Raw genomic sequence first — 16,506 nt, forward strand, 5'->3', positions numbered from 1 at the left:
AAGATCCCTTGATCATTCAGGACTTATTAATATTAGGCCTTGGACAGCTATTTTGCATGAGCTCCAAAGTCCCATTTGCAAGACACACATTCTGTAATTAACATCCATCCCCATTTATCCAAAGGAGACCAAATGAATGCTTCACTATAAAAAAAAAATCTTTAGAAAAATGTTGCTTTGAAAGATGCTTCAGAAAGCAGATGTGATTTAAATAAATGATGAATAAAGTCAAATGCAGACCAGCAACTTCACTAAAATCTCCAATTTTTTTCTGTGATTACAAAGCCAAAGTAGGAATGTGCAACTTTAAAAACTCTTTCTACAATTAACTGTATAAGTCATATTACTTAGATATTTGTTTACTTGTTTATTCTGTCTTCCCCTATTATAAAGAAACTCTCATAGAGCAGAATTTTTTGTCCCCTGCTTCGTCCCCCAGTGCCCAGCATATGACAGGCATTAAGCAAACCTTTATTGAATGAAAGAGCCAACCAAATTAACTTTTAACTGTAAACTTCAAGCAAAGTAAAATATTCCCATCAGGCCTGTATTGCATTATTAATTCCTGAATACATGTGATCGTCCAAAGGGTTTTAATGATGTTAATAGAACCCAGTAGCAAACGTTGGGCATTTTATTTTCACAATCCAGACTGTTTAACATCAACAAGACACTTATTGTTTTTCTATTTGGCAAAGATAATGGTATCTAGGAAATATATAACTATTGTCATATTGTGTTTCTACCATAAGAATTTCTACATAAATTCTTGTCCCTGGCATCCAAACAGTTTAATGCCTTTGACAAAAGAAGGAAATATTAGAATTTACATACATCATAAATCTGTCATTTAGAGAATTTATGGCCTACTTTGTTGAATTGAAAATAAAATTCAAAAGACATGTTTTCTTCATTTTCACACCATACAGAAACAAAAACCACTAGTGTACAAGTTCAGTGAAGTGAAAGGTGTGGAGTCAAGGAATGTGTGAGGGTGAGACTCACAGGTTTAATCCCCTTGATTACATTGGGTGTAGGAGAAATGGATATGTCATACTGAACCAGTTGTCCACCTAAAGGAAAGCAAAATATCCCACTGTTCCCAACTTGACCTTAAGGAAGTTCAGAGCTCAGGCAATCAACAGAATTTAGGATAAATGGACTTAAAAGGAATTCCCTTCCAAAACTGCTATAAGAAGTTGTTCAATGTTCACGTGGAAATTATTTCTACTAGTTTGTATAGGTATCTTGTTTGGGGTTTCCTCAGAGGCAAGGAGGTAAGTACCAGAAGGTACTTAGGAAGGCAATCCCAGGAAATAGATAAAGGGGAAGGGGAAGGAAGAGAAGGAAACGAGAAGAAGCCAGTAAAGGGAGAATTATCAAGCAAGTTTCCACTGTGGGTATGCGGAATTCAATCCCACTGGGGAACTCTGGGAGCCAGAGCACAACACACATCAGAGTTCTCCCAAACTGAGGTGAGGTAGCTGGGATGTTTAGTCACAAAATCCCTGTGCATCGTGGGTTTAGGGTTGCCATCAGAGACTAAAAATCCTTCAGAATTTCAAGTGTTCAGGTAAGCCCTTGGCAATCAGTGGAGAATGACAAAAAGATATGAAGGAGGTATTGCTAGCATCTACGGCAATAGATTTTAAAGCTCAAATGTGTGAAAACTGATCTTTCAATTCTTCAGTGCGATCTGTTTTCCTGATGAACATAAACTGAGGTGTTAGGAGGAACACTGACCAGGTGGCCTTGTTCTGTTCCTGTTGCCATATCTTTCTACACATAATACTTGAAAACCAAATCCAGGCTGCAGTTGGGCCCTCTCTGTGTGATTTCCCATCTGTAAAATGGGAGGCCTAGGCCACATGATCTCGAGCATTTTTTTCTATTGTAAAATTTTATGTTTGCTGTAAATGGACCTCTTTCTCCCTTTGCTTGAATGATCAGTACAGCTGACTAACCTAGGCAAAAAGAAAGGTTCCAGTCAGGACTCTTCTAGAGGCACGAAACAGAAATTCATTCAAACTAGCTCATCTTCAAAGGAAGTATATTAAAAGAGTTCAGGGACTCTTACAGAGATGGAGGACAGCTCGTTGATACAGACCTAATGGAACAGAAGAACCACAAAACTAACTTGAGACAGATACAGAGGTAGTGATAGTGATAGACACAGAATGATTGAGAAATAAACACATATATACATATATATATATAGACACATATATATGTTATAGACATATATGTTGTTGTGGCTATACCAATAGAGATATAATTATACAAATATAGGTGCAGTGATAATGACATAGGTATATAGAGGACTACAGATATAAAGATAGAGATATAATTATACATATAGTAATATAGATATAATGATAAAGGTAGAGTTATAGACATGTTAAGAGAAACAGAGTGATAGAGATACAGAAAGAGACAAAAGGATATAGAGATATAGTTATAGAGAGAATAATTAAAGAGAGATATATAGACATAGTTATAGATTTATAGAGTTGTATAGGTATATAATGATAGTTACAGATATATGTTTATAGATATAGAGATAGGTTATAGATATATAGATAGATAGATAGATTTCTCTGTATACAGATGTGGATATAGATACAAATATAGATATAGATGCAGATGTATATGTGAATACAAATACAGGCCCAGAAGTGGATATATCTGGGGCCACCCAGTCCCTGAGCATTTGATCCCTTCTTGCCCATTGGCCTTGTTCCTCCTACATCCCCATCAGACCCCTTCCCTGACATTAGCTTTAACTTCTCTCATCACAATTCTCCAGCCCCCCTGCACCCAACTCCACTGACTGACTGTTGTCCTTAGTGTCCCAACTCCACATTCCTGGAGAGGAACAATATGTCCAGGATATCCACCCTGGTTGAAACAGCTGGGGCCTAGGATGAGCAAGCCATAGAGTGCAAAACTCTATTCAAGCCCACCACTTCAATAGGGTTGTAAAAACTAGTTAACAAAATGGGGGAGGGTGTCATTCATTCATTGGATCAACATTCCTTCTTTACTGAAATTAACCCAACTTTCCTATATCAAATACAAGATTGTGGGTCATAGCTGATTTTTCTCCACCTTTCTACCAAAGAAAATATTAGAATCACAGAACTTTGGAGGAAGACACTTAAGGATCTAGAATCTTTTGAAAATATAGATAGATGAGAGGGAGGGGGAGGGAGAAAAAAGCCTCAAAGAGGTGAACTGACCCATTCAAGTTGAAGAAATTAGTTGGTAGATTTCTGAGCTAAATCCTGATTCTCCTAATTTTCAGTCCTACTCTAAAATAGCAAAACTTCTGTGTGTCAGGACAACGTGTTTCTAGCAAGTTATTATCTTCAAGAATGTAATTTTCTAGTTTTCCTGCTTTCTAAAAATCTTGCCATCCAAAAGTTGTTTTATTAAATGATTTATGAAAGTAAGGGATAAAACAGGGACAAACATTTAAATGTATAGAACACAAAGAATTGCATTTCTCCCTTCTTTGTTTTCACAGCACCCTGAAATACTTCTGTTAACACTTATGTCATTAATTCTAATAATATGTTTGCATTTCTGCCACCCAGGGAAAAGGATTATGTCTTATTCATCTTTGTATCCCAACCAAATACAGTGTCCAACACATGACTGGCAAGGGAAAAGTAGATGTTTGTTAAAGGAATGAACAAGCCTATAAACCATATGTAAAATCTTTCTGCAATGGGGATATGTATATTTTTATTAAAAAGGAAATAATTTTATTCCAGCAAATTTTGTTGTTTTTATTCTTTTTTAAGAAAAAAAAAGGTGGGGGATCACAAATGCAGTTCCAAATTTATAGTCCACAGAACATTCCTCAACCGAACTTTCCTAAATTAAGTTGGAGAGACTTTGAGCAAGAGTCTTTGCTTTTAAGACTTGTTTAAACTGGGTTGCCTGGGTTGAGCTCTCACAAATCATTGTATAGGATTTATGTAGGAAAAAATAGACAGTGGTATGCCAAGTTATTACATCCATTTGTGAACAGGAAAATAGCAAAGTATACACAGACTAAGAAGGAAATTCACAGGATGAACTCATTATAATCCTCCCCACCTCCCAAGACAAAAAGAAAAACCCCTGCCCCTTGAGTTCCTTCAGTTAGAAACTTAGGAATTTAGTCAAAAGTAAAGGGAACTAACATACAGGCAACGAGATTTTATTAACAGGCAAGGGGATATTTTTCTTTAGTCATAACATTTAAAGGGTCATAGGCTCCCTTAAAAATTAGGTGTAAACCATATTGCCCCTCTCTAAAAAATACTCTAATGAACTGATAGTACTCTACTATCACCATCAATTTACATATTTCTGCTATAAAGAATGAAATCTAGAGGCAAAATTAATCTCCAGTGAGGCATGATTTCAAAACTCATGTTCTTTCCATTACGTTGCTAGGTAATTTTTAGCAAGATATTTGACTGCTTTAAATCTCACATTCCTCATCTATAAAATGGGGTAATAATACCTCCATACAAATGTTGCTAACAGTACTAGTTACTCTATAAAATATCTGGCATACAACAATCACTTCACAAGTATCAGTTTCTCTTAATTTCCAAGTGCAGAGTTCTAAGAGCTAGCAAGATTCGAGGTGAAATTTTACGAAGTTATCATTTTCTTCCCTGTTTAGTCTTGCCTTAGTTTTTTCTACACTGAGAGGCAAGAATCATATTGCTAAAGAAGTCCAAACATTCTATAAACCACGTTTTAGCTTGTCCAGCCCACTTTACCAGGGAGACAAAAGAAACATGAACATCAATTAGTCCCTACTGCCTTGTACAGGTCCTGACACTTAATAGGACCCCAGTAAATATTTGAGCAAGCAAGAGAGGAAAGATCAAAGAGAGTGAGAAGGAGGAGGAAGGCAAGGCAAGGAAAGAAAGATAAAGTGGGAATTTTCTTCTATCACAGAGCACAGGTTGAAGAAAATCAATGTATACCTCAAGACAGACCTTCATATCCAGAGGTCCAGTATCTGCATTGAGATTTATACACTTCTTCATTGACTCCTTTCATTGAATAAGAAGAGATGGAAAAAACAGACTGGGAAAACACATACATTTCTAGAATATGGTGCTAGGCTATGATGAATATGAAATATTAAGTATTAAGTTCCATTTTGTCTTTAGTAGGAATGGTGATCAAGAAAACATCATGAGGAATAAGGGGGAGGACTATGTGGTAGAAACACAGGGACATTAACTCATTGTGTGTTGAGACCTTGAACAAATTTGCATTTGTACACTGGAACTGAGTTTTATCAGCTGTAAAATGTGACCGTTGGATCATATTAGTGATTTGCAACATTGGCTCTCCATTAGATCACCTAGAAAGTTGCTGAAATTTTCCATGCCCAAGCCATAGCCCAGGCAATGGTATGTCAAAGCTTCCCAATGTGCAGCTCAACCTGTGAACCACTGGTCCTCAGACAAGCAGCATGAGCAACACTGGGGGCCATTTAAATAATTTTTGCATTTCAGTGCCAGGCACATTGTGTTAATAGTTGTGTGTGTGTGTGTGTGTGTGTGTGTGCGCGCAGAAAGCATGAAAATATACCATTACACCTGTTTCATGCAGGGGGCTAAGTGGAAATAGATTGGAAAAAACAATTTTATGAGATTCTGATCAAAGATAGTTTTTCCTTTGTAGAACAGAGTAGATCCCCTAAAGAGCAGTTGCCAAGTTCCTCTTCAAAGTAAGCAGCACCAGTGTGGGTATTAAAAATATCTGCCTCCAGGTGGCAATTTGTATCTGATATCTCACCCGGCAACACATCATTTCCAGGTTCCTTCTCTCTTCTTCACACTAAATGACAGTTCCTTCATCCACAGCTCCACCCCAGGAAATAATAGGTGGGTTGGCTGAGGAGTGTTTGACCTCCCCTAAAATTACCTGTTGTAATATTCTCACTTCCTTAAGCCTACAAAATAGATTTTGGCTCTGAAAAAAAAAAAAAACAGAAACAGTATCAAACTGCTGAAGCTAAAGCTAGAACCCAACAAATGAACATTAATGCTAATGCAAGATACTATTCTGACCTTTGTATAGGATGCTTAAGAAGGCAGGATGAGTCTCATATTTTAGGCTAATTATGTTTAATTAGGACTTTTTTGAATAATGGTTCATTTGAAGGAGAGAATCATTTGCATCTGAATGTCTAGGTAGAAGTGATATGGGCAAAACTCATCATTTTCAATTCAATTTCTAGATATTGGGTGGCAGTCAATGTGACATCCTGTCCTTGTCCTCTCAGATCCTACATTTCAGTAGGGCTTTCCATAGTCACTATCTACAGTTCTTTGCCTGAGGGCTTTGACTGTATGCCCCTAGCTCTGCCCTCAGCACAGAAGGCAGAAGTCCTAGGATCAGCACCTGGTAGAAGCTGTCAGGAAGTGATTGAAATTATATATAAATACCCTAGTTTCCTCGTTTTGTGGGTAAATTCGTTTGGAGATGCATGTTCCATGCCAGCTCTGGGAGGCGCCCAGCAGCATGAAACTGCAGTTACCCTTGATAACTTGATAATGCCTGAAAATTATCTTCAGGCCCGATTCACTCCCTCACTCCCTTACCAGTGTTCTATGTATCTCCAGAATAAACTGCTTCAACTGGAATCCTTGCCTTGGTGTCTGCTTGTGGGGAAATCCACACCAATGTACATTTTGCATCCTATTTTCTTTAAGATATTTGCAAGTACAGAACTCATACCTTACATTCCTTCATTTTGATTTTGGTAAGAGCCTTGAAGAAATCATCTTATTGCTTTACTCATGAGACTTATTTAACATGTGGAAACTGCCAAGGAGTAAGGAGACCAAAGCAAAAACAAAACCAACAGAAAAGATTTACCTAACAGCAGCAGAGCTCAGTGGAAAAGAGTCCTGGTTTCCAACCTGGTTCTACATTTTTAGCTGTGTGACCTTGGAAAAGCCACTTACCTGCTCTGACTCAGTTTTTTGACACTTCCAAAATGGGGAAACTAATGGTCCCCATATAATTGAGTTGTGGGTGTTCAATGAGATGATGTATGTAAAGTGTTTAAGACAATGCCTGTCATGATTAGTTATAAAACAGCTCAATGTTGTAATTATTTACTGACCAAGGGTACTGAATCTGTGGGGATGCCTCCAATGGTAAAACAGAAGACCCAATTAAACATGCCTTGCACCAATAATGATGGTACAAAGCAAGAATCTTCAGTAAGAATCTTCCCCAGCCCTACTTCTCATATTTCATTGACCAGAATTAAGGCATATATATGCCCATACAATTGAATCAAGTTTATAATGACAAATGTCTTTCTCTATAGTCTTCATTTTAGTGTTAACACTAGGTCACAGGTGTATTGGAGTACTATTGCTGTGTACGAAATGATCCCAATAAGCCTCAGTAGCTTGGTTTGTGCTTCTGACTCTAGTTCAGCTCATTCATGCATCTGTGGGTTGGCTGATATCTACTAGGCTCCACTGAGTAATTCTACTTCAAACTAAAGACCTGCAAGTTGACCAGGTAGCTCTGTTTCACCTGTTTCTCATCCTCCTTTGGCCACCCAGCTAGCTGACACAAAGTCTTCTCATGTCCACAATAGAGGCTCGGTGTCTTAAAGCCTAGGCTTGGAACCGGCACATTGCAACTTCTGCCATGTGTCAAAGCAAGTCACACAATCAAGTCCAAAGCCAAGGTGTGGGGCCAAGACTCTGCCCACCATGAAGCCAAGAGTGTGGATGTGAAAAAGAAGGAGGGAATCAATCATTCCTTCTACTATATAAGTTGTCAGCACAAAGAGCATGCCTCAGTACCCAAAAAAATTCTCTGAACTCATATGGCATCCCTCTTTTTGCCATTGGTTTCAGCACTGGTCACTATATTACAATATCATCCAGGGTCCCATGTAAGCAAGCTGTTACAAATGACCAAGAGGGATCACTTGTCAAATGGTAGAGCTGTACAGGACTTGATGACCTTCTAGCTCTAGCATCCCATGATTTACAGTTTGTGGAAGAAACCCTTGCAGAGTATGAAAACCTAAACCGAAGTCAGAAGTGAGACAGCCCGTCATTATGAACCAGCATCCTTTGTCCAATTTTGATTTCCCAACTAAATTCTTAATTCCTCCAGCTCAGGTGTCACTGATGTGTCCTGTGCCTGAAATACACCTCAACAACCGTGAAATGAACTGTCTGGGGGAAGTTTCTGCGGGAACTGAGACTGCGGAGGACGCGCGGGTAGTGCAGGAGGCGGGTCCCAGCCAGATGTGCGCGACCGCCCCGCCCTCCCAAGCTCACCCCGCGGGCTTCACCCGTGGAGGAGCCAGGGCTGCCCAGCCACTCGCAGCCGCGAGCGCCCTCCCGAATCGCGACAGAGCCCGGGAGCCAGGAGAACAGCCGAGGCTCCGAACCTCCAAGGAGAAAAGAGGCGGCGGCCGCTCAGCGTCCGGGTCCCGGCAGGCACCTCCCGAAAGGCTCAGGAGGAGGAGGGACGACCCTGCCAACATGCCACCCTCTTGGGGCCTCGCGCTTCCGCTGCTGCTCCCCTGGGTGGCAGGTGGATTAGGGGACGCGGCCAGGTGAGTGTCTGGTTGGTCATCTGCCCTTCGCCTGAACTCCCGCTTTGGAGCCCCTTTTTTTTGACCCATCCCTCCAGGCACCCCCGCGTGAATGGGTGTCTGTGCAACCGGAGGTGACCAGGATGCCAGGTCTGGGACACTCACGGGCTTTCATTCCTCCCCGACCCCCTTTGGCGGAGCTTTGCATCCAGTTGCCTTTGCATCAGGCTGAGCCCCACCTGGCTGCAAAGATCCCTCAGGCGGGCTACAGGAGGAGGGAGGCTCTGCACACAGACATGTGGGTGATTGCGGGCATGGTGGTCTGCAGACATCTACAGTAGCGGCAGGTGTGTGAGTGTCCCATATGTGTGGGTAAGTGGGTTCTGCCTGTGCAGTTTTGTGTCTTCCACTGTACCCCAAGGGCAGCAACTGGTTGTCAGTCGCTAGTTTTGCTGGGGAAGAAAGGAAAGAAACTGAACCTTTACTGTTCTTGCACTGAGCCTGCCATGATGCTGGGCTATTCCACTGGATGGCTTCTGATTAGTGCTGATGAACTGGAAAGAGGTAATTGTCAGATGACAACCATTCTCATTCTTGCTATGGCAATGCAGGGTCTGAAGCCACTTTCTTACTGCCCATAAAACATCTGAGCCCTGAACTTTATTTTCCCAGAAATCTGCAAAACCACTTAGTAAATGCACACTTATATAAGTGTTTACTGTAGACCAGGTACTGCTCTAAGTTAGCACTTTAGTACTGTGAATTCACCAAGTACCCATAACTACTTTGTGTGGAAGGTTCTATTATTATCATCCCTGTGTTGCAGAGGAGAGAAATGAGGCACAGAGAGGTCCAGTAACTTGTCCAAAGAGGCACAACCAGTAGAGATGGATCCCATATGCAAACTCGGGCAGCGTGGCCCACCATCTCTGCTCTTCCCAATGCAGTAGGGAGGGCAGCCTGTTAGGAAAGACATACAGCAAGACTTTCCCGGTTCTCTGCCCACAATGTCTTGCTTTCTTCTTAGGTGTCTGCTAACTTAAGGTTTCTCCACCTTTTGGTTTGGGCTAGATAATTATTTGTTGAGGCTTGGAGTAGCAGTTGTCCTGTGCACTGTAGGGTGTTTAGCAGCATCCTGACCTTTACCCACTGGATGCCTGTAACAACCCTGACACCCACCATCAAACTGTGACAAGGAAAAAAGCTCTCCGGATATGGTCCAAAGTCCCCTGAGGGGTAGGATCACCCCTAGCTGAGTGAGATATTTCAGTACTGATTCCTGGGGAGAGCAGGATAAGAGTCTTGGTTTGGCTCAGACTTCTTAGAGGTGAGCCTGATTGACTTTGTTTGACTTACAGGAAAAAATCTTTCATCAGAGTCAGCCGTGGTATTAAGGGATTTCAAAGTTCAAACAGAACAAACCTCAAACCAGGTTCTTAGAATGTATGTTCGCAAGTTTCAATTTCCTTCCCATGATAAAAATGTAAGCAGATGCAATTTGCTCATGATCACATTTTCTTTGAATGTTGGAGGTTCTTGTCTTGCTAGAAAGCCCACTTAAGAAAAACCAACTTCTATTGGAGATGAGATAATAATTCTTTAGAGGTGGGCAAAGCAATTGCCAGGAGCTTCACTTTCACAGTGCCACTAAATTAAATTAAAAGCCAAAAAGACCCCAATAAACCAAAGAACCCCTGTCAGGATTCTGCAGTTCTGCAGTTTTTAAGATGTGAAGCATGATTTCTTTACACAGTTTTGGGTTCATGAGCTGGTGTATTTATTATCTGCTGAACACACTCAGAAATGTCAAGTGGTTCTTTGGGAACCACCCAGGGACCATATTTAATTAACTCCAGACTCCACCTCAAGGACAAGACGTTTACAGAGAATGCAAGGCACCCATTACAACAAAATGCACATTCTGGTTATTCCCCAAGATTTCACAATTTACAGTTAAAACTGTGACTGGGACAGAGGTTTCTAATAAAAGCATGAATTTATTTATTTATTTATTTATTTATTTATTTAACCAATTGTTCTTAATTGAAACACTGTACCATACTTTCATGATCTGAAAAATTAATGCCTCTTAAATGGAGTTAGTTCATAGGAAATAAGTAACACTCATCAAATGAATAACTCCTTCACTGTATGCATTTAAATGCTCTTAAGCATCAGAATTTGACTTGCCTTATACTTTTTTTTGTGGGGGCGGGTACTGGGATTGAACTCAGAGGCACTCAACCACTGAGCCAAATCTCCAGCCCTATTTTGTATTTTATTTGGAGACAGGGTCTCACTGAGTTGCTTAGCGCCTTGCTTTTGCTGAAGCTGGCTTTGAACTCATGATCCTCCTGCCCCCAGGTTCTCAAGCCTCTGGGAGTACAGGGTATGTGCCTCTACACCCAGCAACTTTTTTTACCTTTGGTATTTGGACTATTTAGATGCTCTGAACATGCTGATACAGCAACTATAGTAGCCTGGAGACCCGGGTGGCTATTGAGTACCTGAAATGTGGCCAACCCAAGTTGAGATGTGCTATAAGTATAAAATACACATTAGAATTTCAAGATTTAGTATGACAAAAGGAATAGGAAATATCTCACTAATCATTTTACACTGAGTACATTTTGAAATGGTAACATTTTGATTATGCTGCATTGGATAAAAAAAACTTACTAAAATTAATTTCACCTCTTACATTTTTTAAAAAGTGTCTACTGGAAAAAAAATTACATGCCAGGTAGCTATTATGTTTCTAGTGGACAGTGCTGGTCTAGTATATTTATTAACCTGAATTTCATTTCTAGCATTCCTGATCCTAACACTGCAAATTTTTTTCCTTGGGCACATAAGATAAATGTTAGCAACTTTGATGTTCTTTTTTCCAAATTTTTATTAATACATATTAATTAAACAGAATAGTGTGTTTCATTGTGTCAGTCATATAAATATGAGATATTTTGATCATTTTCACCCCCTATTACCTAACCTTGCCCTCTCCTACCCCCATCTGATTCCCCTCCTCTTTGCTAATTTTACTTTTTTATTCCTGAGATGAAGTGAAGAACTTACTTTACTACCACATATTTCTGTTATTCATTTTTTTCTCTATTTAATACAAGTAAAATTCATGTGAGAGATGAGGGAACACCTGGGTTCATACTAAGGGGCCATGTTTGTAGGGAAAGGCCTGCTTACTGCAAACCACACACTACATGGAGAATCAATTCTTTTCAGAGCCCTGTTAGGGAAGTACCACCATGACAATTTACCGCAGACTTCGTGGCTTAAAACAGCGTAAGTTTATTGTCTTACAGTTCTGGAAGTCAGAAGTCCAAAATAAGTCTTATGGGGCTAAAATTAAGGTGTTGGCAGGAGTGGTTCCTTCTGGGGTCTCAAGGGGAAAACCCGTTTTTCATTTCTTTCAGCTTCTAGAGTCTGCCAACATCCTTGGCTTGTGGCCATATTGCTCTAATGTCTTCTTCTTTTGTCACATTGTCTTCTCTCTGAATCTTCTTTGTCTTCCTCTAAGAGGTACCACTGTGATTATATCAAGTCCACCAGATATAATCTAGGATAATCTCCCCATCTCAATATTCTTACCTCAATCACATCTGCAAAGTCCCTTTTGTCATATAAAGTAACATTCACAGATCCCAGGAATTAGGATTTGGACATCTTTTGGGTAGAGAGAGCATGATTCAGCCTTCTACAGGAAGACTGAGCTATGAATCTGTTGCTCCTATTTTTATGAGTTAGATTTCATCTTTTAACATGATTTTAGTGATTTTTTAATTGTCATGTCATTCATCTCTTTATTCTTAAAACCATAATTTATATGAATATACCCCCAAACTCATAAGTATATCATCTGGTCTCCCTAAATAAGATTGGCATGCAACATATTTTGAGACCCTATAGTAATCCTTTTGAATATTATTTCAATCAATTCTTTCAACAACCCAAAGAAATAGGTATTTTATCCATTTGACAAGCAAATGGACAGAAAAAGTAGGTGATTTCTTGTGAATTGCATTTGATTTGGTTTTATGCTTTAAGGCCAGTGATGTTCCAATATTGAATTTATTTCCTCAAAAAACAGAATACAGAAAAACTGGCATTTTTACAAAGTGCTTGCTCACACATCATCACCAGTGATCCTGCTTCTCTTGACCCTAGTCCATTATAATCAAGGGACTCATATAAAGTTTGTGTTTCCCCTCTTAACACCACTACCTTCCTCTCAAAGTTTGCATTCTCCTAGAAACAGACTGTGTTGTTAATTTGGGAGGTGACCCTAGGAAGTTCTGATATGGAAGAGAGGAAGTGTGACTGAGAAATATAAAAATAAGTTACCACTGGATATGGGGCTGTACACTTGTAATACCAGCTACCAGGGAAGCTGAGGCAGGAGGATCACAAGTTGAAGGCCAGCCTGGGCAACTTAATGAGACCCTATCTCAAAATCAAAATTAGAAAAGGCTGGGGATATAGCTCAGTGAATGTATAAGCCCCTGGGTTTTTAGCCTCAATACCACAAAAATTTTATTTTAAATAAATTACCATTATGACTTAATCCTGCTAGGGGAACAGTTGGACATGAACCTCAGTAATCTCTTCTGAAGATGTGGGAGTTGGGGTACTTATACTCCTATCAGTTATTAATTGAGGGTTTTTGGGAAGGAGTTCTACACTTTCAACATACTATGCACACAAGGCAGAGCAAGCTCCCACCAACAGAGAAGCTCTTGGGCATCAATAAATGAGATTCGCTATGTACCACAATACACCCATTTTTTGCTGACCTGGTGAGACGGGAACTGTATCTGAGGAACTCATACTCCTAGTGACAAGTTCTAGAACACAAACTCCTGTGGGGACAGTTAAGATAGGACATGAAGTTGTCCTAAGGTGATATGGACTAAATTATGCCCCCCCAAATTCATATGTTGAATCCCTAATCCCCAGTACCTCAAAATGTGACTATATTTGGAGATAGGGGCCCCAATGGGGTAATTAAAACAAGGCGATTATGGTGGGCCCTTCCCTAATAATGACTGGAGTCCTTATAAGAAGAGGGGATTATGACAGAGATACACACAGAGGATGAACCATGTGAGGATACAGGAAGATAGCCTTTTCAAGTCAAGGAGAGAAGCCTCAGGAGAAACCAATTCTGCCCACACAGTGGTCTGTGACTTCCAGCCTCCAGGATTAAGAAAATAAAATTTCTGTTGTTTAAGCAACCCAGTCTGTGGTACTTTACTATGGCAGACCTAGCAAGTAAAAGCAAGTTCAAAAAATAGAAACCTCATGGAGCAAAAGAATAAAACTTTTATTCACCTAATCTTGATTTTGAGTTGCATGCAAACTGAAAACTGGGTCTCACAAATCACTTGACATTGGTGGTTTTAATCAGGAAATGTAAAAAGAAAAGGAGTAAAGAGCTTATAGCAGTTAGTGAGTATGGCGATGATAATTTTTAATCTTTTGAAATTGATTGTGATAGAAAATCCACAGAACCCTGGCTTAAACAAGATAGATATGTGTTTCTCTCTCACACAGGAGTAGACAGTGGAGCTGGTATGGCACTTCAGGGATTCTGGGATCTGAATGATGCCACCTTAGTGCTCCACCAAAAGAATCTCCCCTCCTGACCTAAGATGGATTCTTGAGCTCCAACAATCATATCCACATTCTGGCCAATATGAGGAAATGTGAAGGCCATCACTCCTCTTTTTACCACCACATCCTAGAAATTGCACATGGCACAACTGCTTACATCCCATTGGTCCAAACTTAGCTCCATGGTCATTCCTCACAAAGTAAAGCCTGGAAAATGCAAGATTTATGCTGAATGTCTATGTAATGGGGTTCTCATTACTAAGAAAGAAGGGGAGAATGGATATTAGGATACCACTCAAAATGTTGAGTGTAAATTACAGATCATATCTCCTATGTGTGAGTTACACATCGTGTTTTCAATTTTATACATAAGTAAACTGAATTTCAAATGAATAGGTGATTAAGTTGATTTGCCAAGAATTTCATAGTGAATAAGTGGCAGATCTAAAGGCTATGGTTATCTTCCAAGAATAATTAAATCACTTTCCATCAAATACAGCAATTTGTACAGAGAGGGTTCAATTGTACTTCCAGTTTCATCAGTTAACTTGCCAGGTCAGTTATCAGTTTCAAATTGCTTTAAATCTGAGGTCTTAAATTATGAAAAAAAAATTCTAAAAAGGGTTGAAATTGATTCAGTCCAATTCAACAATACTAACAGAGCAGTTGACATGCCCAAACATTCTCCCAAATGCCACAGAGAGATATCTATTTGCTGCCCCGACTAGACAACTTTATGGGACCAGAAAAATGTCTTTCCTTTTCAGGCAGAGGAGTCAGTATGGAGAGTTATAACTCTAGCTTCTATCTAAGTACCTGGCACAGAGTAGGTGTTGAAAAAAATTTGGATGGATAAATGAATGACTGAAGAAAGGAGATGAAGAAGAGGCAAATAATATTATTTATATATAAATAATGAATAGATTATTTTGAAGGAATGAATAGATATCTATTATACATATTTATCTGCATATGTAAAACATATTAAACTCCGTTTATTTGCACATAAACATATAAAACATTTATCAGATACAAGTAAGAGAGAAATTAAGTCTGTCTGAAAGAGTCAGGAAAAACTGAAGATAGGGCATGACATTTAAACTATCCTTGTGAATAAATGTGAGTCCACAGATATAAAATGGAGAAGGGAAGAAAGCAAGTATTACAGTGCTTAATTGGTAGTAGGTTTTGCATAGGAATAAATGAATGGCTACATCCCTGCAAAAGGAAGACATCAGCCCAAGAAACAGAGTAGAATGCCCACATGAGCCCAGCGGTCATGAGCCCAGTGGCTGCCAGAGGCAAAGAAAGCAGACTGGAACCAGGCTGTGAGGAGCCTGGTACATCAAACCAAGGGGCTTTGACTTCATTTTGAGAGCAGTAGAAAGCAGTGTAAACCATTGCAGGCTCTGTGTTCTTTAAAGCTAGCACAAAATTCATGCACAAAATTACGACCCAATTATCATTAAGGTAATAAGCCATAGTTTAGTTTAATTGGTAGCATTTTATTTCCTAATGCTTATAATAATAATGTGCTCATAATTCACAGTGTTTCAGATTCAGTAAATACAAATGCAAAATGAAAATTCAAAATACCAAAGCAGAGCTTGAGGCGTAGCTCAGTGGTAGAGCACTTCCCTAGCATGTGCAAGGTCCTGGATTCCATCCCAGCACTGCAAAAAAATAAAAATAAAATACCAAACTGCAAATATCTTTAGAAAGATCATCATCTTTCTCTTCAGTGTTCCCTTTGCTTGGTTTCTGGGCACTGTGTATATTAGTTATCTATGAATGTGCTACAGAACAATTCAAAACTTTGTGGCTTAAAACAAGTCACTGTCTCACAAGGTTTCTGTGGGTCAGGAATTCAGAAGTGGCTTAGCAGAATGGAGATCAGGGATTTTTAAATAGGTTTTATTTTATTTAGAGCAGTTTTAGGCTCACAGCAAAAGGGCTTGGTGTTTTTCACAAGGTTGCAGTCAAGTTGTTGACCAATGCTATAGTTATTTGAAGACTTGACTCTGGCTTGAGGATCTGCTCCAAGATGGCACACTCTACTGGCTGTTGGCAGGAGGCCTCTGCTCCTTTCCATGTGGATTCTCCATAGGGCTGCTTGAGTGTCTTCACAACATGGCAACTGACTTCCCCTGTAGTATCTAATTCAAGAGGAAAAGAAGGAGGAAGCTGCAGTGCCTTTTGTGTTCTGATCTCAGAAGTTACCCTCCATTACTCCCACAGTACTCTGTTAGAAGCTGGTTGCTAAGTAGAGACCCACGTGAGGG

At 39.7% G+C, this 16,506-nt stretch overlaps 1 protein-coding gene across 1 annotated transcript in view; it reads left to right on the forward strand.

The window, feature by feature from the left end:
* The first annotated feature begins 8,375 nt into the window (after positions 1–8,375).
* Positions 8,376–16,506, forward strand: part of Egfl6 (EGF like domain multiple 6) — a 59,555-nt gene continuing 51,424 nt past the window's right edge. Inside the window, exon 1 of the mRNA XM_047536730.1 lies at positions 8,376–8,617. Within this exon, the coding sequence (XP_047392686.1) occupies positions 8,544–8,617 (74 nt within the window). The 5' untranslated portion in view covers positions 8,376–8,543. The remainder of the gene's footprint in view (positions 8,618–16,506) is intronic.

This window comes from Sciurus carolinensis, chromosome X (assembly GCF_902686445.1).
Source record: "Sciurus carolinensis chromosome X, mSciCar1.2, whole genome shotgun sequence".
Lineage (NCBI taxonomy): Eukaryota > Metazoa > Chordata > Mammalia > Rodentia > Sciuridae > Sciurus > Sciurus carolinensis.